This window comes from Rana temporaria, chromosome 4, assembly GCF_905171775.1.
Source record: "Rana temporaria chromosome 4, aRanTem1.1, whole genome shotgun sequence".
NCBI lineage: Eukaryota > Metazoa > Chordata > Amphibia > Anura > Ranidae > Rana > Rana temporaria.
Window position 1 is genome coordinate 311,572,150 of NC_053492.1, and position 27,220 is coordinate 311,599,369.

General features: G+C 40.6%; 1 protein-coding gene across 1 annotated transcript in view; it reads right to left on the minus strand.

The window, feature by feature from the left end:
• Nucleotides 1-27,220, minus strand: part of PLG (plasminogen) — a 179,833-nt gene that overhangs the window by 85,558 nt on the left and 67,055 nt on the right. The window contains exon 9 of the mRNA XM_040350604.1: nucleotides 23,785-23,906. Within this exon, the coding sequence (XP_040206538.1) occupies nucleotides 23,785-23,906 (122 nt within the window). The remainder of the gene's footprint in view (nucleotides 1-23,784; nucleotides 23,907-27,220) is intronic.

Below are 27,220 nucleotides of genomic sequence, written 5' to 3' on the forward strand. Positions count from 1 at the left end.
CCGTATCCGCGGATAAATCCTCTCGTGTGTATGGGGCCTAATTCAAATTCATTCTATACGAAATTCGAATTTCAGACTTTCAGAAGTTTCTAGAATTTTAAAAGAAAAGATTAGAATAGAATAGAAAAGTGCACTCAATATATGTTTGTGGACTTTTTAGTTTTTGTATTTTGTTCATTTGAACATTTGAGTGTTTACATATATATACATTATATATATATATATATATATATATATATATATATATATATATATATATATATATATATATATAATTACACTTGGGGCCAGATTCACAGCGGACTTACGACGGCGTATCTCCACGTACGCCGTCGTAAGTCCGAATGTGAACCGTCGTATCTATGCGCCTGATTCTTAGAATCAGTTACGCATAGATTTGGCCAAGATACGAGCGGCGTAAGTCTCCTATGCCGTCGTATCTTGGGTGCATATTTACGCTGGCCGCAAGGGGCGCTTCCGTAGATTTAAGCGTTGAATCTGTAAATTAGGTAGATACGCCGATTCACGAATGTACTGGCGGCTGCTACGCCGTTTACGTTAGATTACGTCCGGCGTAAAGTTACCCCTGCTATATGAGGCGCAGCCAATGCAAAGTATGGACGTCGGCAAGCGTATCTTTTTACGTAAGTCGTATGTGAATGGGGCTGTGCGTAGGTTACGTTCACGTCACAGGCAATGGGCCTGGCGTATCTTTTGGAGTAAATTCGACGTGATACTGAGCATGCGCCGTTCGTTAAGCGCGCCATTTACGTGGGGTCACGATTCATTTACATACAACAAGCCCCCTACCAGCCTATTTTGAATTAGGCAGGCTTACGCCGGCCAATTTACGCTACGTATTTGTGAATACTGCACTTGCTCATCTAAGTTGCAGAGGCGTAGCGTAAATAGGATACGCTACGCCCGCACAAAGATACGCCAGGATACGTGAATCTGGCCCCAGATGTGTACTGTACAATAGCAAGGGTTGATTTAGCGCATTCATTCTATTTTATTACATTTTTTTCACTGGTTTAGCACCTTTTTTTATGTATGCAGCTTTATCATTTGTTGTTTTTTTTCCTTTTTTGATCATATTAGCGCTGTACTACCATTTATTTATTTATTTTATATATATATATATATATATATATATATATATGTGTGTGTGTATATATACTGTCTCACTATAGCAGCAATTATGGATATATTCTAGGGCTGTGGAAATTAACTATTAATTCATCGATTAATCTTTAATTTTTTTGATCGATCAAAATTTTTTGGATTGGTACTCACCTCTCCGCCGGCTTCCGGGAGTTCCGTCGGAGATCTGGTGATGTCACGGACACCGGTGGGGCTTGTCGTGTCCATCTGAAGGGCTCCTTTGCTGTGCCTTCATATCTGCATGTCGGCGGGACCTTACTATCTGCCACACGCTGTTACACTTCCCTCTATCAACCTGGGATTCTACAACCATCCACTGGGAGTTGTGATAGTTCCCTTCACGGGACATCTACATGCCGACGGACTGATGTTAACTTCTCCTCATCTGGCTTCAGCAGTGGTATCATTGTACACATTTTTATACCAGTATCATACTTGACTACATGTTTTTTTGACTGCTTTTGTTACCATTTGGTATTACTCGCACCATTTTTACAGTTTATGTAGCTACATCAATTTTATCTCCAGTGCAATATTTATTTTGTTACCTACTTGAAGACTATAAAAGTTTTAATGCTATTCCCATCGAGCGCTGCCTTTGTGTGTTTTTTGTATCCTGCTATCCATTTTTCCAGTGGTTGATGGCGGCACTGGGAATCAGCCTGCAAGGAGGAGATCAGCTAAAAGTAGTTGGATCTGTATGTGCGTTATAATTAATCGAAATTAGTCGATTAATTGATTAAAAAAAAATCGATTAATCGAACAAAAAAAATTTTGATCAGTAACAGCCCTAATATATTCAAATTCATGGAAAATCGTACAGTAGACTTGAAGGATGTTTTTACCACCAATCCCATTACTGAGTTGGGTGATTTAGACACAAACTTTAGGAAATGTGGTCACTCAATGGAGAAAAAGGTCAGCGTATGGTGGGATTTGACCACTTATGAGCAATATTTTAAAGAAGGAATAGTCCCTAGGACGCTCAGATAGGATGTTCCCATTAATGATGGACTATTAGATAAAGATTCTATAGAGGAATGGTTCAAGTTTTTTAATGATAAGGGCCTAGAAGTATTGCAATTTTTAGTGAAACGCAAACAGAGAAAAATTGCAAATATTAATAAACAGATTGCAGACTGTAAAGTATTTTTAGACAGCCATAAGGATTCACCGTCCTTTTTGCCACTCACCAATCAACTAAATAAGGTTTTGGAAGAAAAAGATTTAGAAGTAAAACAACGGAAAAAGGAAGTACCTGAGGGATACTAATGATTATCAGGCACATCAGACCTTCAAATGGCAACTTAATCTCAAGAAATGGAAATAGGGGGTCTGTGATCTCTTCTCCAGACAGAGCGGTGCGGATCATATACCCTATAAGGGATCATAGGTATAGATCACCTGAACAATCCAGGCGTGCTGGAGGCAATTATGAAAGATCTTACAGAGATTATCCGAATGGTCAAGATAGGCCGAATAGAGATGACCATAATGGTCCGAGAACCCCAAAAACTTGGTGGAAGAATAAAAACAACAAGAAACCCTGGTCTAAGTCACCAAAAAAATATTTTTGGAAAAATAAGAATAATCAAAAATCGCATAACCCTACTCACAACCAACAAGGAAACCAGGGTGGATATGAGCAGGGCTACCATCAGAACCAAAACCAATATAATCAGGACAGAAGGGACCCTAGAGATGCTTACCCACAAAAATCAATATCAAGGGGCCCCTTCCCAACAGTATCAGCAAGGCGGACAATTCCATAAGGACCCATACCAATATGATAATAGAAGAAGCACGATTCATACTAGGAATAGGGATGAGTCATTGAGTAACTATAGAGGAAAAGTAGATACAAGGGGCCAGATCCACGAAGAAGTTACGTCGGCGTATCTATTTATACGCCGCGTAACTTCTAGGATTCCCCCGCCGTATCTTTGTTTTGTATCCACAAAACAAGATACGCCTGAAGCTGGGCTAGATCCGACTGACGTACGTCTTAGTACGCCGTCGGATCTAAGGTGCATATTTACGCTGGCCGCTAGGTGGCGCTTCCGTTGATTTCCGCCTTGAGTATGCAAATTAGCTAGATACGCCAATCCACAAACATACGTCCGGCCGGCGCATTTTTTTACGTCATTTACGTAAGGCTTTTTTTGGCGTAACGTTACCCCTGCTCTATGAGGCATACGCAATGTTAAGTATGGACATCGGGCCAGCGTCAAATTTTCCGTTGTGTACGTCGTTTGTGTACGTCGTTTGTGTAAAATGTTCGCGAATAGGGCTTTGCGTAAATTACATTTCTCGTCGAAAGCATTGACTATTTGCGGCGTGATTTCGAGCATGCGCACTGTGATACTCCCACGGACGACGCATGCGCCGTTCAAAAAAGACGTCCTTTACGTGGGGGCAAGTAGAATTAACATAAAACACGCCCACATCTTTATCATTTGAATTCCGCGCCCTTACCCTGGCAGATTTAAGCTACACTGCCGTAACTTTAGAGGCAAGTGCTTTGTGAATACAGCACTTGCCTCTCAAAGTTGCGGCGGCATAGCGTTACTATGATACGCTACGCCTGCCTAAAATTACGCCGCGCTACGTGGATCTGGCCCTAGGTCTTTTTTAGATCATCACAGGAGCGAGAGATCACCCCCTCGGTACGATCAAATGCCATACACCAGAAGTCCAAACGAAAGAGGGGATCCCGAGGGGGATACAAGATTCAAAAGAAGAAAAGTACAATAGGTGAAGGCATTGTCAATATCAGCGGAGTTGAACTAACATGGACAGAAATGATTACATTGGACAAGGGACTAAAATTTGCGCCCAAAAGGAATTTAAGTAAATTTGATGTATATGTAGATCTCCAAAAATACACAAGGAAGCTCAACATCAAAAAGTATATGTTGAATAAACCCATAAGAACTGAACCCGATAGAATTAATGTACCAGGAAGAATTCAGCACAGTGAACTTAGGAACAAATGTCTCTTTAATCCACAGGTTCATAATAACCAGCATGTGGAGGTTTTCAATAAGATGGTACTTAGGGATCTGGATAAACTCAAAGTAAAAAGAATGTCGGACCCTAAGGCCATACACAAGGGTGTTAAAGAATTGGAAGATAACAAACAAGTAGTTATCAGGCCTGCCGACAAAGAATATTACCAGCAGGAACTGTGCAGCCAATTGAATGATACTAACACATATATCAAACTTAGAGGAAACCCCACAGGGGAATATAGGGAGGAGTTATCCGAGCTAACCTAAATGGAAGGATGAAAGATGTCCTTAACAAGAGAGAAGAAAAATATCTTATTCCAGATGTTTGCAGAGTTCCTATTATATACACAGTTCCTAAAATCCATAAGGATCCACAGAGACCACCAGGGAGACCCATCATTAATGGGATCCAGTCTATTAATTTTAGATTGGGTGAGTATGTCGATATGTTTATGCAGCCATTGGTCCCTCAGACCCGGGCGTATCTGAGGGATACTAAACATCTTATTCAGATCCTAAATGGGGTGAATATCAATACACAACATAGGTATTTGATAGCTACAGCGGATGTAGCCTCATTGTATACAGTCATTAACCATGAAGAAGCTATTGCGGCCTCTAAGTGGACCTTGAATAATTTTAGCCAACTTATCTCTAAACAAAAGCGTTTTATATTGAGATGTTTGGCTTTTGGTCTTCAGCACAACTACTTCTGGTACAATTCCAATTATTACAAACAACTCAATGGTATTGGTATGGGGGCCAAGTACGCACCAAGTGTGGCCAACGTATTTATGTCTGAGTGGAAAGAGAAAGCCATATATGCAGATGTACCCCAACAATTGGTACTATACAGGAGATTTATTGATGATTGCATAGTCATCTGGGAGGGTGATGAAACGTTGATACAATTTCTTGATAAGCTGAATGACAACCAAAAGAATATCAAATTGACCTATACAATTAGTGATAAAACTATTAAATTCCTAGATTTGGAAATAACTTTGGAGGCACATCAAATCACCACTAAAACATACTTCAAACCAGTAGATAGAAACAGCTATATCCCGGTGGACAGCTGCCATTTTGATCCCTGGTTGATCAATATACCAAAAGGACAAATGATGAGGCTTCGGAGAAACTGCTCAGATCCTCAACAAGCAAATATGATTGGAATGAAATTTATTAACAAGGGCTACAGTGAAGACTTTATACAGTCTGAAATCAAAAAAGTCTATGAGCTCCCAAGAGATACCCTTATACAGGACAAAGAGAAGGCAATCAGATCGGAACAAGAACTCCCTATTATTCTGAGATACAACATCCAGCACAGGCAAATAGAATCAATTCTCAGGAAACCTTGGCCTATTTTAAAAGCAGATAGGCAGTTACAAAGCATACTTCCCATTATACCCAGGGTGATTTATAGGAGAGCCCCCACATTGAGGGATCTGGTGGCTAAAAATGTCCCAGACCCCCAATTAGAAATAGTACATTAACTTTTTACCAAAGAAAAGTTTTTTTTTCGTGTAGGCGTTGTTACGCTTGCAAAAAAAAACAACTTCAATGGGCAGAAATGTTAAAAATTCATGTCCAATGTGACCCAAAAAGAATACGAAATAAAAGATCTGATGACATGTAGGACAGAAGGTGTGGTCTATGTCCTGCAGTGCTCCTATTCATTACAATATGTAGGACGTACGAACAGACCCCTCTGGAAACGAATAAGGGAACATGTGCAAAATATAGAAAAGGGCTTTCCTAAGCATAATGTTTCACGTCATTTTGCATTATGTCAAGATTTCAAAAGAAATTAAGTTTTGGGTCATAGATAAGTATACACCACATTGGAGGGGGAGTCGCAAAATTAGAGAAATAAGCAAGAGTGAATCCAGGTGGATACATGAAATGAGATCATTAGCGCCCAATGGCCTCAATACTATTATTAAAACATGGGTTTCAAATGTTTTTTTATAAATATATATTTTTTATAAATTATATTTTATATTTTAATTTGGTTCTAATTATTATGTATCTACCCTTCCTTGTTTTTATATATTTTTTATATTATTTATGGATGCTCCATTCTAGCTCTGATTGTATTGCTATTATACTACCATCAGTACCTATTCTGGCCAATGGAGAGAGCAGGACTTCCTTCCATGCAGTAGGGTTTTTTGTTATTGTGAGTTTTGTTGTTGTTTTTAAGTCATATTGTATTAAATACTAATCTTGTAAGTTTCTTCATGTAATATGTTTCATACAGCCTCGTATTAAAGCATACCAGCAATGATGTGTTATATGATCCTCCGTTTCCATGACCACAGACTCGCAGCTGGTAAGATAAAAGCTCAGCTGTCTGTGTCACATGGCTACCCATGACTAAGTCACGTGACCAGTGACGATACTAGTGGGAGAGAAGCCTAAGTGACACGATCTATTCAAATTCATTCTATACAAAATTCAAATTTCGGAATATGGCTTCAGAAGTTCGAATTTTGTATAGAATGAATTTGAATAGAAAAGATTAGAATAGAAAAGAATAGCATAGAAAAGCAATAGAACAGAATAAAAAAAAATTATATATATATATATATATATATATATATATATATATATATATATATATATATATATATATATATATATAATTTCTATGACATTCTTTTCTATTCTTTTGCGAAATTCAAATTTCAGAAGATGGCTTCAGAAGTTGAATTAGAATAGAAAAGATTTGAATAGAAAATAATAGAAAAGAATAGACTAGAAAAACAATAGAACAAAATCGAATAAAATATTATATTTTATTCTGTTCTATTGTCTTTATAGTTTATTCTTTTCTATTATTTTCTAATCTTTTCTATTCTAATTTGATTTCATTCTATACGAAATTCAAAGTTTGGAAAATGGTTATATATAGTTAACTTTTTTCGAATTTGGTAAAAAAAAATTGAATATGTTAGAATTTTTTTAAATGTGATAGTTTGTTCAAATTCGCTAGATTTTTTTTTTTAGAATGCAGTAGATTTTTCCGATTTTGGTCGACTTTTTATGAATTCGGTCATAATTTTTTCAAATTCTAATATGAAACTAATCTGTTATAATCTTTTCTATTCAAATTCGGTTTCATTTAATAAGAAATTCGAATTTCGTATAGAATGAAGTCAAATTCGAATAGAAAAGATTAGAATAGAAAAGAATAGAAAAGAAAAAAGAATAGAATAAAATATAATATATATTATAATTTATTCTATTTTGTTCTATTGTTTTTCTATCCTTTTCATTTTAGTTTCCATAAATTTGAATTATTTTCCATTATTATTATTATTATTATTATTATTATTATTATTATTATTATTATTATTCTAGAATTCTAATTTATACTATTCGAATTTCGGAAGGCTCATGTTCTATTTTATTGCATTCTATTAACTTCGATTCTATTCTTTTCTATTCTTTTTTTTTTATTCTATTGCTTTATTGTTTTATATTCTATTTTATTGTATTTTTTAGAAAATTGATTTCTATTTTTTCAAATCGAATTTTGTTTGTGTTTTTTTTTTCGAATTAAATAGTGTTTTCGGATTTGATTAAATTTGTTACTTTTGTAATTCGGAAATTTGGATGCATACGAATTTCCAAATAATGAAACATTTGTCCGAATTTCGATTCGGAAAAAAACATAGGCCCAGATTCAGAAAGGATTTACGACGGCGCAGCGCCATGTACGCCGTCGTAAGTCCTAATCCGAGCCGTCGTATCTATGCGCCTGATTCTTAGAATCAGTTACGCATAGATATCCATTAGATCCGACAGGCGTAAGTCTCTTACGCCGTCGGATCTTAACTGCATTTTTTTTTTTACCGCTAGGTGGGGCTTCCGTCGAATTTCGCGTTGAGAATGCAAATTAGCTAGATATGCGAATTCCCAAACGTACACGTGGCCGACACAGTACAGATACAACGTTTACGTTAGGCTTTTCCCGGCATAAAGTTGCCCCTGCTATATGAGGCGCAGCCAATGTTAAGTATGGCCGTCGTTCCCGCGACAAAATTTGAAATTTTTACGTCGTTTGCGTAAGTCGTCCGTTAATGGGGCTGGACGTCATTTACGTTCACGTCAAAACCAATGATGTCCTTGCGGCGTACTTTGCAATGCACACTGGGAAATTCCACGGACGGCGCATGCGCCGTTCCGCAAAAACGTCAATAACGTCGGGTCACAGTTATTTTACATAAAACACGCCCCCCTGATCCAAATTTGAATTAGGCGGGCTTACGCCGGCCGATTTACGCTCCCCCCGCCGCAATTTACGGAGCAAGTGCTTTGAGAATACAGCACTTGCCCGTGTAAGTTGCGGAGGCGTAACGTAAATCAGATACGTTACGCCCGCACAATTGTACGCGGCTGTACGTGAATCTGCCTCATAATGTCTACTTTGTGCAGGGACAATTCTAAACATGGCAAACATGCGCTACTTTACATGCATACTGTAGACCCCAGGTAGGAAATTTAAAGGAATATTTCACTTTTATTGTTTCATTTTAAGCATTATTAAAATCACTGCTTCCGGAAAAACGTTTGTTTTTTAAAACTTTTTTTGCATTGATGCATGTCCCCTGGGGCAGGACCCGGGTCCCCAAACACTTTTTAGGACAATAACTTGCATATTAGTCTTTAAAATTTGCACTTTTGATTTCTCACGTTCGAGTCCCATAGACTTTAACAAGGTTCGTGTGAACTTTTGGTCTGTTGGCATGTTCTGGATGCGATCCGAACCCGGGGGGTGTTCGGCTCATCCCTACTGGTCAGAGTTGATGGGGAGATGGATGGAGCCAAATACAAGGGCAATCTTAGAAGAAAACCTGTTATGCCCTATACACACGATCGATTCGTCTGATGAAAACGAACCGATGGATTTTTTCATCAGATATCCGATGAAGCTGACTTTCATCAGTCTTGCCTACACACCATCGGTTAAAAATCCGATCGTGTCCAACGCAGTGATGTAAAACACAACGACTTGCAGAGAACAATGAAGTTCAATGCTTCCAAGCATGCGTCGACTTGATTCTGAGCCTACATGGATTTTTGACCAATGGATTTCCCCACAGGCGATCGTTTTTTTCTATCGGTTTTTTAACCATACGAAAATTTTAAAACCGGTTCTATTTTTTTTCACCGATGGGGAAAAAAACTGATGGGGCCCACAAACGATCGGTTCGTCTGATGAAAACGGTCCATCGGTCCATTTTCATCAGACGAACCGATCGTGTGTACAGGGCATTAGAGTCTGCAAAAGACTTGAGACTGGGCAGAGGTTCACCTTCCAGAAGGACAACAACCCTAAACATACAGCCAGAGCTACAAAGGAATGGTTTACATCCAAGCATGTTCATGTGTTAGTATGGCCCAAAGTCCAGACCTAAATAACAGACGCTCTCTATCCAATCTGACAGAGCTTGAGCTACTTTGCAAAGAATGGACAAAAATGTCACTCTCTAGATGTGCAAAGCTGGTAGAAAGATCAACAAAAAGACTTTCAGCGAAAGGAGGTTCTACAAAGTACTGACTCAGGGGGGCTGAATACAAATGCACGCCACACTTTTCACATATTTATTTGTAAAAATAATTTTCCTTCCTGTTCACAATTATGTGCCACTTTGTGTTGGCCTATCACATAAAATCCCCAAAAATACTTTTATGTTTTGGGTTGTAACATGACAAAATGTGGATAATTTCCAGGAGTCATGCCGTGCACACGCGATTGGAATATCCGATGGAAAAAGTCATACAGACTTTTTCCATAGGAAATTCCGACCGTTTGTTTGCCCCATCGGAGAAATTCTATCCGAAATTCCGATTAATTCCATCGGAGTTTAACCACATCAATACTGGGCACTTTCGCACCCTTCCTTCCCAGACCAATTTTCAGCTTTCAGCGCTCTCGCACTTTCAATGACAATTGCGCGGCCATGCTACACTGTACCCAAATTACATTTTTATAATTTTGTTCACATAAATAGAGCTTTCTTTTGGTGGTATTTATTCACGACTTTTGCGATATAAGTGGAAAAAAGAGCGGAAATTTGGAAAAAAATATTATTTTCGTCTTTCTATTTAAAAAAAATACAATAAAATCAAATTTTGTCATAAATTTAAGCCAAAATGTATTCTATTACATGTTTTTGGTAAAAAAAAATCTGTAAAAATAATTTGATTCGTGTTTTTATAACGGACATATGTACGCAAATGATCATGTACAGATGTGCGCAGGTGATCACGGACATATGTGCGTATTGGGACATGTGATTTTACTGTTACATATGTGGGGGGCAGGTGTTTTTACTATGTGGTGATGTGTTTTGGGGACATTTGTTTTGGGGACATGTTTGTGTACTTTTGTGTTTTACACGGTGTGGGGACACTAGACTGGTGATCAGTGAGTAAAAAGCTGAAAAAAACAGCTCATACTCACTGATCACCAGCCAGCTGCAGCGATCCGCCCTCCGCTCCTCACCGACGACTTCTGTGTGAGGAGAGGAGAGCCGATCACCTAGCAACAGGCTCTATGTTTACATCACATGATGGCTGTGATTGGACACGGCTGTCATGTGATCAGGACTGCCAATCACAGAGCCCTCCTGCCGATCTATGATGCGCCGTGTCCGGGTGACACGAGTGCATCGGGATCGCGCTGCTGCAAGGGAACGCGTGCGCGATCCCCCTCCTTCTGAGGGACGTTCCTGAACGTCCACTCAGAAAGAGAGCACCCACCCGGCCGTGCAGTGGCCGGGTGGGAAGTAGTTACGATAAGGCTACTTTCACACTGAAGCGTTGCATCATCAGAGCTAAAGCACCCAGTGGCGTATCTAGGGTATGGCAGCCATGGCAAGTGCCATGGGCGCCATATGAAAGGGGCGTTGTTGAGTGGCTGGGCAGCAAGGCATTTAACAGGGTCTGAGGGTCTCTTCTTTCTTCCTCCCGAGCATAGGCATGATCTCCTTTTCAGCACCTTTGCTAATGAACAATGGCAGCGCTATCCCTGCTGCGTTTAGCCACAGCCCTCCCCTGTTCTCCCAGGCTCTCCCATTCCATCTGGTTGGATTTGCAGCGCACAAAGAAGGAACATCAGTTTCTCCCTCTCCTCTATGAAAACTGAGGCCTTAAGTGATGGAGATTTCATCACTTCCAGTATTGGTTCTGCATTTACCTGGCCTTGGAGGGCAGAGGAGGGATCAGGGCTCTAATAAACTCCAGATTTCTCCATAAAGAGGGTATGTCACTACCCAAGGTATCATAAGGGTTGATAAATATCACTAGTTTTGTTAGCTGTTTTTTTTGTTAAGGTTATCTGAAAGATGGGTTTCAAATTTTCAGTTTCAGTGCTTGCCATAGGCGCCATTTACATTAGATACGCCTCTGAAAGCACCTCTATATTTAGCGATGCTTTACTGACGTTTTGTGGCGCTATTTGGCCCCTAGCAGCTCGTTTTTACCTAAAAGAGGGTTAAAACTGGCCATGCTTTGCTGGCGGTTTAGTGGCACTGCCCATTAAGGACTTTAGGAGCAGTGTATACACCACTTCTACAGCGCCTTAAAGAATTTTTTGAGCGTCCTGCCAGCGCACCACTCCAGTGTGAAAGCCCTCGGGCTTTCACAATGAAATGTGAGAGAAAAGGCTCTTTCATGGCGCTTTGCAGGCGCTTTTTTTTAGCTCTATAGCGCCTGCAAAGCACCTTAGTGTGAAAGTAGCCTATGAATACTTTTTCAAGGCACTGTATATAGATCAGCAGTAAAAGATGTGGGAAAAATTATATGTATCAAAGTCCAATGATGTGAAAATCTTCAACGTGCTTGAAGAAATGACTAAAAAAGATCAAATGAAGTAAAGTATTTAGCCATACACTAATCGGGTGAAAATATCTTGAAGGGATGAGCAAACACCTTGTGCCCTCCACCACAGGTAACAATGGCCTCTTACCAGATGGTACCAGATAAAAGTGAGTACACCACTCGCATTTTTGTAAATATTTTTTCCTATGACAACACTGAAGACATTAAGATGGTATAACAGTGTCAATTTGCTGTCCCCTAAAAATAACACACAGCCGTTAATGTCTAAACTGCTGGCAACAAAAGTGAGTACACCCCTAAGGCCGCGTACACACAACCGGTCCATCCGATGAGAATGGTCCGACGGACCGTTTTCATCGGTTCACCGTTGAAACGGACTGATGGTGTGTACGCACATCAGACCATCAGTTCAAAAACTGATCTGGTCAGAACGCGGTGACGTAAAACACACGACGTGCTGAAAAAAACGAAGTTCAATGCTTCCAAGCATGCGTCGACTTGATTCTGAGCATGCGCAGGTTTTGAACCGATGCTTTTGTGTACTAACCATCGGTTTGGACCGATGGCCAGCCGTCCATCGGTTTGATTTTAAAGCAAGTTCTATAATTTTTGTCCGAAAGACAACAGACCGATGGGCCGTACACACAGTCGGTTTGGACCGATGAAACTGGACTTCGGGCCGTTTTCATCGGTTTGGACCGTCCGTGTGTACGCGGCCTAAGTGTCAGTATTTTGTGTGGCCACCATTATTTTCCAGCACTGCGTTAACCCTCTTGGGCATGGAGCTCACCATAGCTTCACCAATACTGGGTACTCCATAGGTCAACATGTCAGGCCAGGCAGCACCCACGTTCATAGAAAGGAAAATAGGCTGCACTTAGTGTTAACTTTTATAGAAAATTAACAGGTTGAAGATTTTCGAATCATTTGACTTTGATATATTTAATGTTCACTTATCTTTTACTGTTGATTTTGGTTGTTTTGTGTTGATGTACACTGTGTATTTATTGGTTGTGACATCTAGTATTCGGTAGTTTGGTTGGTGCAGCTCTGAACACATTTTTCACACTAAGTGAAGAAAATATTTTTATTTATTTAGGATACCCTATTATCCAGAGAGAAACAACAAAGAGGATAATCATGGAAAGAGTCCCTTAAAGCATTAAAACAACTTCAGATATCCTGCTTTTACATCCTTCCATCTCTAACAAATATCACCAGAAAAGGGATCTACAGTATGTTTTCTATGATGCTTCCATTAGACAAAAGCTGCAGTAGCCTACTTCAAAGTTATAGATCCAAGAGACAAAGCGAGTGTGGGTCTTGTCCTTGGTAAGGCCAAGCTGACACCAACACCAGCACATACCATTCCAAGACTTGAACTCTGTACAGCCATGTTAGCTGTTGAAATTCCTGAGCTTATAAAATGTAAAATAGACTCTTTTCACTTTTACACAGACAGCAAGTGTTGGGATACATGTACACAACCAAACAAAACTATTATATGTGTATGTCAGTAACAGAGTACAATGCATCAGAAAGTTCCTTAATCCTGAAACATTTGCCCATAGACCTCAATCACGCTATTCACGATACTCTTGCAGTGCCGTTCGCTGCATTTTGGACATTTCATGGACATCCCCACTGTACTTCTTGAATGGTGACACTATCACAATTCATATATCCAAAAACATACAGCTCCCAGTTCCTTAATCTCTCCTGTGATTACTTCAAAGTGTATAAACAAAGAGTGTATTGGATTTTATAATCCAATAACTTATAAACCAATAAAGTTTGAACAAAAATAAATAAATATATTAAAATATATATATATATATATATACAGTACAGACCAAAAGTTTGGACACACCTTCTCATTCAAAGAGTTTTCTTTATTTTCACGACTATGAAAATTGTAGATTCACACTGAAGGCATCAAAACTATGAATTAACACATGTGGAATTATACAAAACAAAACTTAACAAAAAAGTGTGAAACAACTGAAAATATATTTCATATTCTAGGTTCTTCAAAGTAGCCACCTTTTGCTTTGATTACTGCTTTGCACACTCTTGATGAGCTTCAAGAGGTAGTCACCTGGCGCAGCACCCCATCACTCTCCTTCTTGGTCAAATAGCCCTTACACAGCCTGGAGGTGTGTTTGGGGTCATTGCCCTGTTGAAAAATAAATGATGGTCCAACTAAACACAAACCGGATGAATAGCATGCCGCTGCAAGATGCTGTGGTAGCCATGCTGGTTCAGTATGCCTTCAATTTTGAATAAATCCCCAACAGTGTCACCAGCAAAGCACCCCCACACCATCACACCTCCTCCTCCATGCTTCACGGTGGGAACCAGGCATGTAGAGTCCATCCGTTCACCTTTTATGCGTCGCACAAAGACACGGGGGTTGGAACCAAAGATCTCAAGTTTGGACTCATCAGACCAAAGCACAGATTTCCACTGGTCTAATGTCCATTCCTTGTGTTCTTTAGCCCAAACAAGTCTCTTCTGCTTGTTGCCTTTCTTTAGCAGTGGTTTCCTAGCAGATATTCTACCATGAAGGCCTGATTCACACAGTCTTCTCTTAACAGTTCTAGAGATGTGTCTGCTGCAAAAGGTGGCTACTTTGAAGAACCTAGAATATGAAATATATTTTCAGTTGTTTCACACTTTTTTGTTATGTATAATTCCACATGTGTTAATTCATCGTTTTGATGCCTTCAGTGTGAATCTACGATTTTAATAGTCATGAAAATAAAGAAAACTCTTTGAATGAGAAGGTGTGTCCAAACTTTTGGTCTGTACTGTATATATTAGTACTGTGCAAACGTTTTTGGTGTGAAGAAATGCTGTAAAGTAAGAGTGCTTTCAAATATATATTGTAAGATTGGGGTTATTAGACTCCAGCAATAGATGCATTTTCCAGTGAGTATGCCAATCCAGAACTGAGTTTTTAAGGACCTGGTAGCCCACTTTTATTTTAAAAGCATAAAAGTTCACAAATACAATAGCAGCCCTCGCAGGGGGTTCCACCATTCATGTATCTTGCCAAATCAACAGTTTAGCCTCCTGGCTGTCATACTTGCTATCTGGCTGTTTTAGGCCTTTAGCCTAGGCCTAAATTCTGTTCCTCAGAACAAACAGTTTCCTAGGGATAAACTCAAACCTCGCTTACTCCTGTCAGCGTCTTGCTGCTCAATCATTAATGACATCTGCCTCCTGCAGACATGCACACAGCCCCTGGCTTCTCTCAGAGAGATTGGGAATTCACCTGATTCCCAGGACAGACTTCCTGTCTGTGGGTGGGGCCCTGAGCTATAGTCAGGTCACAACTAAATAGCCCAACACACAGCTGTGCAATCAGCATGCCTTTCTCTCTAAAATATGGCGTAAACCAGCAATCTTTCCCATAGCACAGAGTCCCACCCTCACATATCCTCCCCTCCTGTTTCGAACCGGAGGGAGGAACACATAGACCCATCATCAGAAATGGGACACCACTGTGCCAGCCATTGGCTGCGTAGGCCCATTTTTTTCCGGGTATGTTTTCACCAACACTTCACGGTGGCGCCTCTGTGCCAACTATCAGCAGCAGAAGTCCCAACCTTTTCTCTAAAGGGGCACTCCACCCACATGTTCTTCCGGGTGTGCTTCCACCAGCACTTCTGCCTGAACCGTGGGCTCCCACTAATCTCTCTACCCCTTCTACCTGCTGGCCTCAAGGTCCTTCTTTTTCCTCCCACAGACCTACTCTCCTGGGACTGTTGGGGACCCACTTCCATGAAATCTGTCAGGGACTGACCGCTCTCACTACCTGACGCAACATTAACCAACAACATTTGGTTCACTAACCACTATGTGGTTACCTTTGGCAACCAAACCATCTGAGATCAACACCACACTCTTCTGTTTAACCTCACTAGCGATGTTCCACAAAGGGTTACTCAACATTGTCATTGGGACCTCTTGTCCCCTTGTTTGCTAGGACAGTGTCTATGGAGGGACCACCTACAGGCAAGCAGTTACTCCCTATGGGACAGTCCCACAGTTTCACATCGCTCCCTGTTGTCCAACACTCCAATAGCAATTGTTCTACCAACGCACATTTTCCCACTCCAATCTCTTTAACAATTTCTGTGTCCACTGGTACCTCAACCAATACCTCTGAGCTGTCCGATAGTGCTCTACAGTGCTTTTCATACACTTTTCCGTTACAGTTACCATTACTGCTATTTCCTGTCAAAATGTCTCCGGGTACCTCAAACTGCACCTCTCTGCGAGTGGTGGACTGAATTGCCACTACTGCCACGTCCATTCCGAGCCCTTCCTTTACATGAGGTCTAGAGGGTGACACAGTACGCACGCCCTGTACCAACCACTGCTCAGCCGTACCTCGGACCGCACCAGTAGGAATTCACCCCATCACATCAGCATAGGGAGAGACTTCTACTATGTCTATTATTCCTGATTTCTCTAACACTTCTCCTGAGCGCCTTCTGCACACAACCGTGGCTGGAAGCACTCTCAAAAAGAACTGTGAGACAACATTTCAACTGCATTAATAAACATTTTAACCACATTGGAAAACATGTCAACTGCATTAGAAAACATTTCAACCGTATTAATAAACATTTGAACTACATTAGAAAACATTTCTACCGCATTAATAAACATTTCAACCACACTAAAACACATTTTACCGCATTAATAAAAATTTCATCCACAATTGAAAACATTTCATCCACAATTTCACCACATTAATAAGCATTATAACCACATTAGAAAACATTTCACCTGCATTAATAAACATTTCAACCACATTAGAAAACATTTCAACCACATTAGAAAACATTTCAACCGCATTAGAAAACGTTTCAACCGCATTAGAAAATGTTTCAACCGCATTACAAAACGTTTCAACCGAATCTGTGTGACAGATGTTTGGGTGTGGGCTGGTTCACACTGAGACAGATGTTGATAGGTCGCTAGAGATGGAGAGATTAAAGATGTGAGCGAGGGAGCATAGGATAGAAGAAGAGGGTGACCGTAGCAGTTGTGAGGGAACAGTATCCAAGGAACGATTGGTTAGGTGGGCATCTGAGAAAAGTTTTCAGTAATAGTCAATTCAAAAGAGGAGAGTGTTGGATGTGCTATTAGACAAGGTATGTTGGGTGGGGAAGATGTACGCACAGTGGAGGTGTCCTCACTAATTGAATCAATCTTGTCTTTGAAGTGATTGGCAATCTCTTGGGCAGTGAGTTAGTGGGTAAAGGGGGTGGAGGGAGAAGCAGAGCGTTGAGAAGAGCCAACAGGGACTGGATGACAAGGTATTAATAAGGGAGACAAAGTAAGCTTGTTTGGCAGCATGGAGGCAGGAATTGTATTTAAGAAGGGCAGATTTATATAGGGTGAAGTCTTGCAGGCATTGGGTTGTACGCCACATTCGTTCAAGAGTACGGCAATGTCTCTTGAGATTTCTAGTGTTGTGAGGGTCGGGGCCTGATTCTGCATGTGGTTAGAGGAGCAAGTGCATTTAGTGATGATGAGTGTGAACTGTTGTAGACAGAGTTGGCCAGGTCAGGACAGGACAGGGGTGAGATTATGTCATATAGGTGGCCAGTAGCAGAATAGACAAGAGAAGGGTTAAAGTGGCGAAGGTTCCTACTAGTAATTGTTTGCTGCTTAGAGGGATTGGTGGTTGGAGACAAGGATACAGTGAAACGGATGAGGTTGCGATCAGAGAGGAGAAAGGGGGTGTTAGTGAGGTTGCCAGGATTGCATTAATGTTTATTAATGCAGTTGAAATGTTTTCTAATGGGGTTGAAATGTTTTCTAATGTGGTTGAAATGTTTTAGAATTCAGTTGAAATGTTTTTGAATTTGGTTGAAATGTTTTCTAATGCAGTTGAAATGTTTTCTAGTGTGGTTGAAATGTTTTCTAATGCAGTTGAAATGTTTTCTAGTGCGGTTGAAATGTTTATTATTGAATTGTTTTATTATGCGGTTGAAATGTTTATTATTGTGGTTCAAATATTTTCTAATGCGGTTGAAATGTTTATTAACCACTTCCCTACCGCTGGACGTCATATGACGTCCTGGACTTTCAGTGAGGATATCTGAATGATAGGTGCAGCTACAGGCATCATTCAGATATCCATCTCTTCAGCCGGCGATCCTGTGCACCATAGGAACGATCATAGCGGCAGTTCCGCTGCTTGATCGTTCATATAGGCGACAGGAGGGGACGACCCTTCCTGCCGCTATTCAGTGCTTTTCCGGGCTCTCCCGTGCCATCAGATGGTCACCAGTCATCTCTATGATCGTCGGAGGATCTCATGCTTTCCAGCCTGGAGGAGAGATGTGGGGTCTTATTGACCCCACATCTCTCCATAAAGAGTACCTGTCACAAACTATTCCTATTACAAGGGATGTTTACATTTCTTGTAATAGGAATACAAGTGATCAAAAAAAATAATAAAAAAAGTGTAAAAATAAATTAAGTAAAATAAAAAATAAAATATATAAAAAAAAAAAATTTAAACGCCCCTATCCCCGGTAGCTTGCGCTCAGAAGCGAAACACACACGCAAGTCCCACATATGTAAACGCCGTTCAAACAACACATGTGAGGTATTGCCGTGTGCGTTAGAGCGCCAGCAACAATTTTAGCACTAGACCTCCTCTGTAACTCTTAACTGGTAACCTGTAAAAAAAATTAAGCGACGCCTTTGGAGATTTTTAAGTACTGAAGTTTGGCGCCATTCCATGAGTGAGCACAATTTTAAAGTGTGACATGTTAGGTATCTATTTACTCGAGGTAACTTCATCTTTCACATTGTACAAAAAAATTGGGCTAACTTTACTGTTTTGTTAATTTTTAATTCATGAAACCGTTTTTTTCCCCAAAAAAAGGCGTTTGAAAAATTATTGCGCAAATACCGTGTGATTTAAAATGTTGCAATGACTGCCATTTTATTCCCTAGGGTGTCTGCTAAAAAAAACATATATAGTGTTTAGGGGTTCTGAGTAATTTCCTAGCAAAAAAAAATATGATTTTTGCATGAAGGAGAGAAGTGCCAAAATAGGCCCGGTATGAAAGTGGTTAATGCAATTGAAATGTTTTCTAATGTTGTTGAAATGTTTTCATTTGAAATTCGGTTGAAATGAATTCAGTACTCACTTTTTTGGCCAGTGGGTTAGACATTAATGGCTGTGTGTTGTGTTATTTTGAGGGGACAACAAATTTACACTGTTATACAAGCTGTACACTCACTACTTTACACTGTAGCAAAGTGTAATTTCTTCAGTGTTGTCACATGAAAAGATATAAAAAAAAATACAAAAATATGAGGGGTGTTCTCACTTTTGTCAGATACTGTGTATATATATATATATATCTATATCTATATCTATATCTATATATAAATATATAGATAGATATATCTAACGTATATATAAATTCATGTGACTTTTTCACTTAACCACTTGCCATTTCTGTAACTTTTTGTTCACAAGTTTAAATTAGTATTTTTTTGCTAGAAAATGATTTAGAACCCCCAAAAAATTTTTTTCAGAGACCCTAGAGAATAAAATGGGTATCGTTGCAATATTTTATGTCACACTGTATTTGCGCAGCAGTCTTTCAAACACAAGTCTTTTTAAAACAAATACATTTTAATGAATAATAAAAAAAACAGTTATCCCATTTTTTTGGTATGATGTGAAAGATGATGTTACGTTACGTCAAGTAAATAGATACCTAACATGTCATGCTTTAAAATTGAGCATGCTCATGGAATGGCGACAAACTACGATACTTAAAAATCTCCAGTGCTTTAAAAATGTTTACAGGTTACCTGTTTAGAGTTACTTGCACTAGTATTATTGCTCTTGCTCTAACGATCATGGCAATACCTCACATGTATGGTTTGAACACCGTTTACTTACGTATGTGTTCGCTTTTGCACGTGAGCACAGAGGAATGGGGCGCCTGAATTTTTTTTTCTTATTTATTTTACTTTTTATATATTTTTATATATTTTTTTCATTTTGACTTAAAAAAAAAATCATTAGTTTTATACCAGAGAACCATAAGTGATGTTAGAGGTTGCCCTCATTCAACATCCTGCCCAGCGAATAGCGGCATTGGATCACTTCTGGGTTTACCAACAGCTCCGGTCAGCTCAGAAACTACCGCCTTTAAAAGTTATCCCATGGCGAATCTGTCAGCGGGACCACTTTTATCAGACACCAAATAGCCCACAGTAAAAAACTATACAGGGGTTATGGCAGCTAGCTTTATTTTTTCTGTGGGCGGTCGGCAAGTGGTCAACTAACATGTAATTATATTATTTTATGAATTAAATAAATCAAAAAACATTTTTAATCACCATAAATAAAACATAACAATTTGGTGCATATAAGTGCAATCATCAATCAGTGTGTCTGCATGCAAAAAGTGTCCAGTCAGTGCATCAACACTATTTTGTGCTATTTCAAACAGAAATCTTTAAAATAATCTTTAATCTTCATTTGTAAGGATGTGCCAAACTCCACTTCACTGTGTTTTACACCACTCTATTTTGTAATTTCTCCACCAAAACTTCAACCCACTCGCCAGAGGAGGAGACCGACTAAGGTATGGGTCATATGCGTTTTTATAGCCACTCTTTTTTATTGTCTCTCGAGTATTCCATCAATGTAAACCACATTTAAAAGACAAAATTAAACTCTTCATTGCTTACCATCTTTATGTGAAATATCGTGCAGCTGCCCCTTTAAGTGTAAAACTATTCCATTAAAAACACACTTTCCTTACATTCACATTATTCAGTATCTGTATCGGTACATTGACATCGGCTTTCCAAAAACAGAGTGTACCCAGCTGCTGGTGAGCGGATCCTTCTGTCATGTGTCCAACAAGCAACCTCCTACGCGTTTCATCATATCGAGTATCCTGCTATGTGTGCATTGTCTGTTTCTTTGCTTTTAATATTTTTTCCCTACCTCACTGCATTATATAGTCAGCTCCACCCTCCTTCTGTATGCTTTAGCCTTCATTATGATCAAAATGTATTCTTCTGGAGCTGGTCATATTATGATCTTTTGACCTATCTGGGTGTCCATCAAAGATAGGCACAAGTTTTGGATTAGGTACACATTTAGATAAAGCGAGAAGGAAGGGGGGGGCAGGTGAATGGTTATTAGGGCCGAGTTACATCATAGGGAAGAGTAGCAGCTGGACGCGTTTTTTTACCTAGCAATTGATTTTAACTGTTAGAGTGGTCAACTCATGGATGTCTGCCTTTGATGAGATCCAGGTATATAATCTCTGGGCCAGATTCACAGTGAGAGTACGCCGGCGTATCTACTGATACACCGGCGTACTTTCAAATTTGCCGCGTCGTATCTTTAGTTTGAATCCTCAAACCAAGATACGACGGCTTCTGGCTTTGATCCGACAGGCGTACGGCTTCGTACGCCTTCGGATCGTAGGTGCAATACTTTGGCGCCCGCTGGGTGGAGTTCGCGTCGTTTTCCGCGTCGGGTATGCTAATTAGCTTTTACGGCGATCCACGAAGGTACGCGCGGCCGTCGCATTCTCTTACGTCATCGCTAGTCGGCTTTTCCCGGCGTATAGTTAAAGCTGCTATTTCGTGGCGTATAGATAGACTTGCCATGTTAAAGTATGGCCGTCGTTCCCGCGTCGAATTTAGATTTTTTTTTTCCGCGTAAGTCGTCCGTGAATAGGAAAGGACGTAACTCACGTCTAAGTTAAAAAAATGACGTCGGTGCGACGTCATTTTGCGCAAAGCACGGAGCATGCGCATTTCAATCGGCGCGGGGACGCGCTTAATTTAAATGAATCACGCCCCCTACCCGCCCAATTTGAAATACGCGCCGAGAAATACACTACGCCGCCGTAACTTACGGCGCAAAATCTTCCTGGATTCAAAATTCCGCCAGGTAAGATACGGCGGCGTAGCGTATCTCTGATACGCTGCGCCAGGGCAATTCTTTATGAATCTAGTTAATTGCCATGTTTCCGAACCAAAAAAAGTACCGTATATATAAAATTCTATAAATTTCTCAGGAAAAACACACATACATTGGTAGATTATAAAAGCTACCTATCACTATTATAAACAATTTCCATGCTTATTTTTTGTATTAAAAAAAATAAAAATAACGTTATCTTCATACCATTATGGAATTATTTTTCAATTTTAGTGCAGCTGATCCTCTCCAGCCCTTCTGTAGGCTCTTGCTTATGTAGTATGTGTTTAAGCAGTGGCAGCACACCATTACTCAGTGCGAGTTTATTGATGGAGACCAAAGCAGAAAATGTCTATGCAATAAGCATCAGCATGGCCACTTAAAGCTTTAGGGCCAGTTCACACCAGACACAGTTCGGTTCAGTTCTGTGTGCTTTTTTCCTGCACAAAATGCATGCACAGTGTTTTCCATGTATTCCAATGGCTCTAGTTCACACCATGCTGACCGGAAACTGACTGCATGGTGTGAACTAGAGCCATTGGAATACATGGAAAACACTGTGCATGCATTTTTAGTGCAGAAAAAATGCACACAAAACTACGGAACTGTGTCTGGTGTGAACTGGCCCTTACTGGAAGTGCATATGACAGGGAAACAACCCAGGGAAGCAAATGGAAGACAGAGCATTGTGAACCATAACAGGGGGTGTCAGACTGTTATGCCGCGTACACACGATAATTTTTCGGCATGTAAAAAACAACGTTTTAAAAAAATGTCATTTAAAATGATCGTGTGTGGGCTTCACATCATTTTTTGGGTTCTGAAAAACGAAAAAAAAAAATTCAAACATGCTGCATTTTTTAACGACGTTTTAAACTATGTCGTTTTTAGGGTTGTAAAAAATTATCGTGTGTGGGCTAAAACGAAGTTAAAAGCCCGCGCATGCTCAGAAGCAAGTTATGAGACGGGAGCGCTCGTTCTGGTAAAACTACCGTTCGTAATGGAGTAAGCACATTCATCACGCTGTAACAGACAAAAAAGTGCAAATAGTCTTTTACTAACACGAAATCAGCTAAAGGGTGACATCATCCGAATGGAACTTCCCCTTTTTTTTTTCCTACATGCTGAAAAACACAGTTTTTTACGTGCCAATTTTTTTCCCCCCCACTCGCTATTCTGAAACATGCCCCACAGGAGCCAGGGTGAGAGGAGGGAAGCCAGCAGCACTGCAGTGTGGGGGGGGGCACAACACAGGGGGAAGCCTGGGCAGTAGTCGGCACTGCACAGAGTGATTAGGGTGTGCCCAGGCACACCTCCTGCGCACGCCTATGACTGCCACCTTGCCCATTCAGAGCAAAGTGTCATTCTCTGTGAAAAATCTATCTTCCAAACGCGTTGTGTGGTTTTGCAGCTCAGCATAAGTGGTCATGCTCTCTGAAGGAACCGCTACCTGTTTTGTTCCTTCCGAGCCCTGTCCTATGAACGGCGGTTCCTGCACGCCTGCACAGGCGACACATCGCAGCTCCGACCAGTCACAGAGCCAGAACCCGTGAACCCAGAAGCAAGACAGGTGCAGATGGAAGCGGCTGCAGCGCTGACATCGCAGCACTGGAACAGCTTCGTTTTAAGGTACGTTTCACATTATGACTTTATCTTGCAGGAAGAAAAAAAAAACATCCAGTGTTATACAACTGATTTAAACTCTAGTTGTGAAACAAGGCGAAATAGGCACAATAAATTAAATAGATTTACCAGGAGGTCGCAAATCACAGCTGGGTATTTCACAATATTCCCATCGTGTTTCTTTGTCTGTAGTATAACACCAGGGCATTGACTCCCCATCAGGGTTTTTGCAATAGTTCTTTTCTAGATTCCTATAAAAAAAAAATGGTTTAGAAAATATCATATCAGTATATCAAAAAAGCATATGCAGATCAGATGAAAGGTTTCAAATGAACATGTTGATTAACTTCCTACCCTTACAGACTTTGCTAGGTTTTCTCCATTCTCTGGTTTGATCTTGTTACCCCAGTCAATGACCTCTGGCTACATACTCAGCTGTGCTGTAAGGGCCCTATTTTTCTTCCGTCTGGCGGAACGGATCGGATGAATATGGACACACGGTCCGTATTCATCCGATTCCCCATAGGGGAGAGCGGAGGAAAGACAGGGCGGTCTCTGCACAGTGTGCGGGGACCGCCCTGTCCGGCCGACAGCTCAGCAGGGATTTACGGATGATCCCCGCTGAGCCAACGGACACACACGGGGGGGATCAATACGGATCCGCTCCCTGTGAAAGGGCCCTAATGCTCTGGCACTAGCCCCACCTGGCTGGATAATACCATTGGCTACAAACTTGCCTAATAACTGATACATTAACCTGTTTAGCTGCCACCATCTGCCATCTGCTATCATGAACATCATTCTGCCTGTCATGTAAGTTATAATCCTGCTACTAAAAACTTTGATGAAGAACAGGTAGACACATGTACCTTGAGAGTATATTTTCTATCCTCAGCCATTCTATTTCATCTGTATGGATCAGTGGCCCGGATTCACAAAGCACTTACGCTGATGTATCTCGAGATACGCCGTGTAAGTGCAAATATGCGCCGTCGTATCTATGCGCCGGACTCAGAAACCAAGATACGCCTGAAAGTAGGCTTCATCCGACCGATCGTAACTAGCCTACGCCGGCGTATCGTGGGCGCATATTTACGCTGGACGTATTTGGCGCTCCCATTGATTTTCTATTCACATATGCAAATGAGGGAGATACGCCGATTCCCGAACGTCCGTCCGTTTGACGCAGTGCGCGTAAAGTCATACGTCCGGTAAAGTTATGCCCCATAAAGCAGGTGTAACTCAGCAGCATCCATGCAAATGGCTGCACCAGGGAACACAAGCCGACGTATTTTACGTAGGACGTAAATATGACTAGGCGTAGGTTACGTTCACGCCGTAGGCAGTGATCCGTCGTATCTTAGGGAGTAGTTCCGACGTGATTCTGAGCATGCGCACGTTCATTTTACGTATCTGTCTGAGACTCAGCCCATCATTTGCATGGAGTCACGCCTCATTTGCATGGCTCACGCCCACTTCCACATACGCCGGCTTACGCCTAGGAAACCCAGCGCAGATTTGGCAGCACTGGCTTTGTGAATCCAGTGCTTGCCTGTAGCATATCTTATTTGCGCTACGGCGGCATAATGTGCGGCCGCTCTCTGTGAATCCGGGCCAAAGTCTTCATCTGGGACCCTCATAGAAAAATTTTGGCGTATACAAATAGTATCTGTACTTCAGAGCTCTCCTTTTCATTGAACATTTTTAGTCATTTTCAACACATTCTCCATTGTAAGTACATCATTTTTGGAAAATATACTGTACATTATGCATTTATTTATTTATTGCTGCAATTATTTGAATTAAAAAAAAAATTATTTGACACTTTAACACACTGGATTTTCTAGAACCCTCAGGCTGCGTACACACGATCAGTCAAAACTGATGAAAACGGACTGAAGGACCGTTTCATCGGTTAACCGATGAAGCTGACTGATGGTCTGATGTGCCTACACACCATCGGTTAAAAAAACGATCGTGTCAGAACGCGGTGACGTAAAACACACGACGTGCTAAAAAAAAACGAAGTTCAATGCTTCCAAGCATGCGTCGACTTGATTCTGAGCATACGTGGCCTTTTGACCGATGCTTTTGCATACTAACGATCAGTTTTGACCCATCGGTTAGGCGTCCATCGGTCAAATTTTAAAGCAAGTTCTCTTTTTTTTTGACCGAAGGATAACTGACCGATGGGGACCACACGATCGGTTTGGACCGATGAAACCGTTTTCATCGGTTTTGACTGATCGTGTGTACGCGGCCTTAGAGAAGTACAGCCAAAGCTGGTTTGGCGGTACATCTCCTGTTGATCACAGAAGTGCAGTTCATTCTGCACTGGTGTGGCAAGATCACAAAAATATGGTTAGAATCAACCACATGCCTGGACTGGGACCTGGCTTGGCCTCTTAGCAAGTCACTGAGAGCCTGAGCCACGCAATCGGACATTCTGACATCAAAACCATGGATTTTTTTCCAACGGATTGTTCGCTCAAACTTGTTTTGCATACACACGGTCACACAAATGTTGTCAGAAATTCCAAACGTCAAGAACGTGGTCACGTACAACACTACGACAGCTGAGAAAAATTACTGTAAGTTCAAAGATTCTGAGCATGCATCGAGTTGATTCCAAGCATGCGTAGGATTTTTGTGCATCGGAATTGGCTACAGACGATTGGAATTTCCGACAACAAGCTCACATCGAACATTTGTTGTCGAAAATTCCGACTGTGTGTACGCGGCATTAGAGCCTGCAGTGGACATGTGCAGCATTGGACCGATTTTGCATCCACCTAGGTAGGTATGATTTGTTTTTTTTAAAAAGAGACACACTTGCCTTTTAAAGTGACACCGCAGGCTGCAACTCAGCAAAGTATTTCTCACCTGGTATAGTATTAGGAAACTAGAATCTATCTTTCCTTGTCACGTGAAATACATAAAACTTTCCAAATATAGATTGTGAAACCACAGCAAATGTTTATAAAATGTAACAGCAATTAAATGAATGACCAGACACAGTGCAAAAGCACTTGTTTGATCCTAAACTTGGCCTATTGTTCTTCAGGTTTACCGCGAATCAGGTTCTATTAACCACTTCAGCCCCGGACCATTTTGCTGGTCAATGACCGGGCCACTTTTTGCGATTCGGCACTGCGTCGCTTTAACTGACAATTGCGCGGTCGTGCGACGTTGCTCCCAAACAAAATTGCCGTCCTTTTTTCCCCACAAATAGAGCTTTCTTTTGGTGGTATTTGATCATCTCTGCGGTTATTAATTGCGCTATAAACAAAAATAGAGCGACAATTTTGAAAAAAAATGAATATTTGTAATAAATATCCCCAAAAATATATAAAATAACAATTTAGGCCGATACGTATTCTTCTACATATTTTTTGTAAAAAAAAATCGCTATAAGCGTTTATTAAATGGTTTGCGCAAAAATTATAGCGTCTACAAAATAGGTGATAGTTTTATGACATTTTTATTAAAAATGTGTTTTTTTACTAGTAATGGCGGCGATCAGCAATTTTTATCGGTACTGCGACCTTATGGCGGACACTTTGAC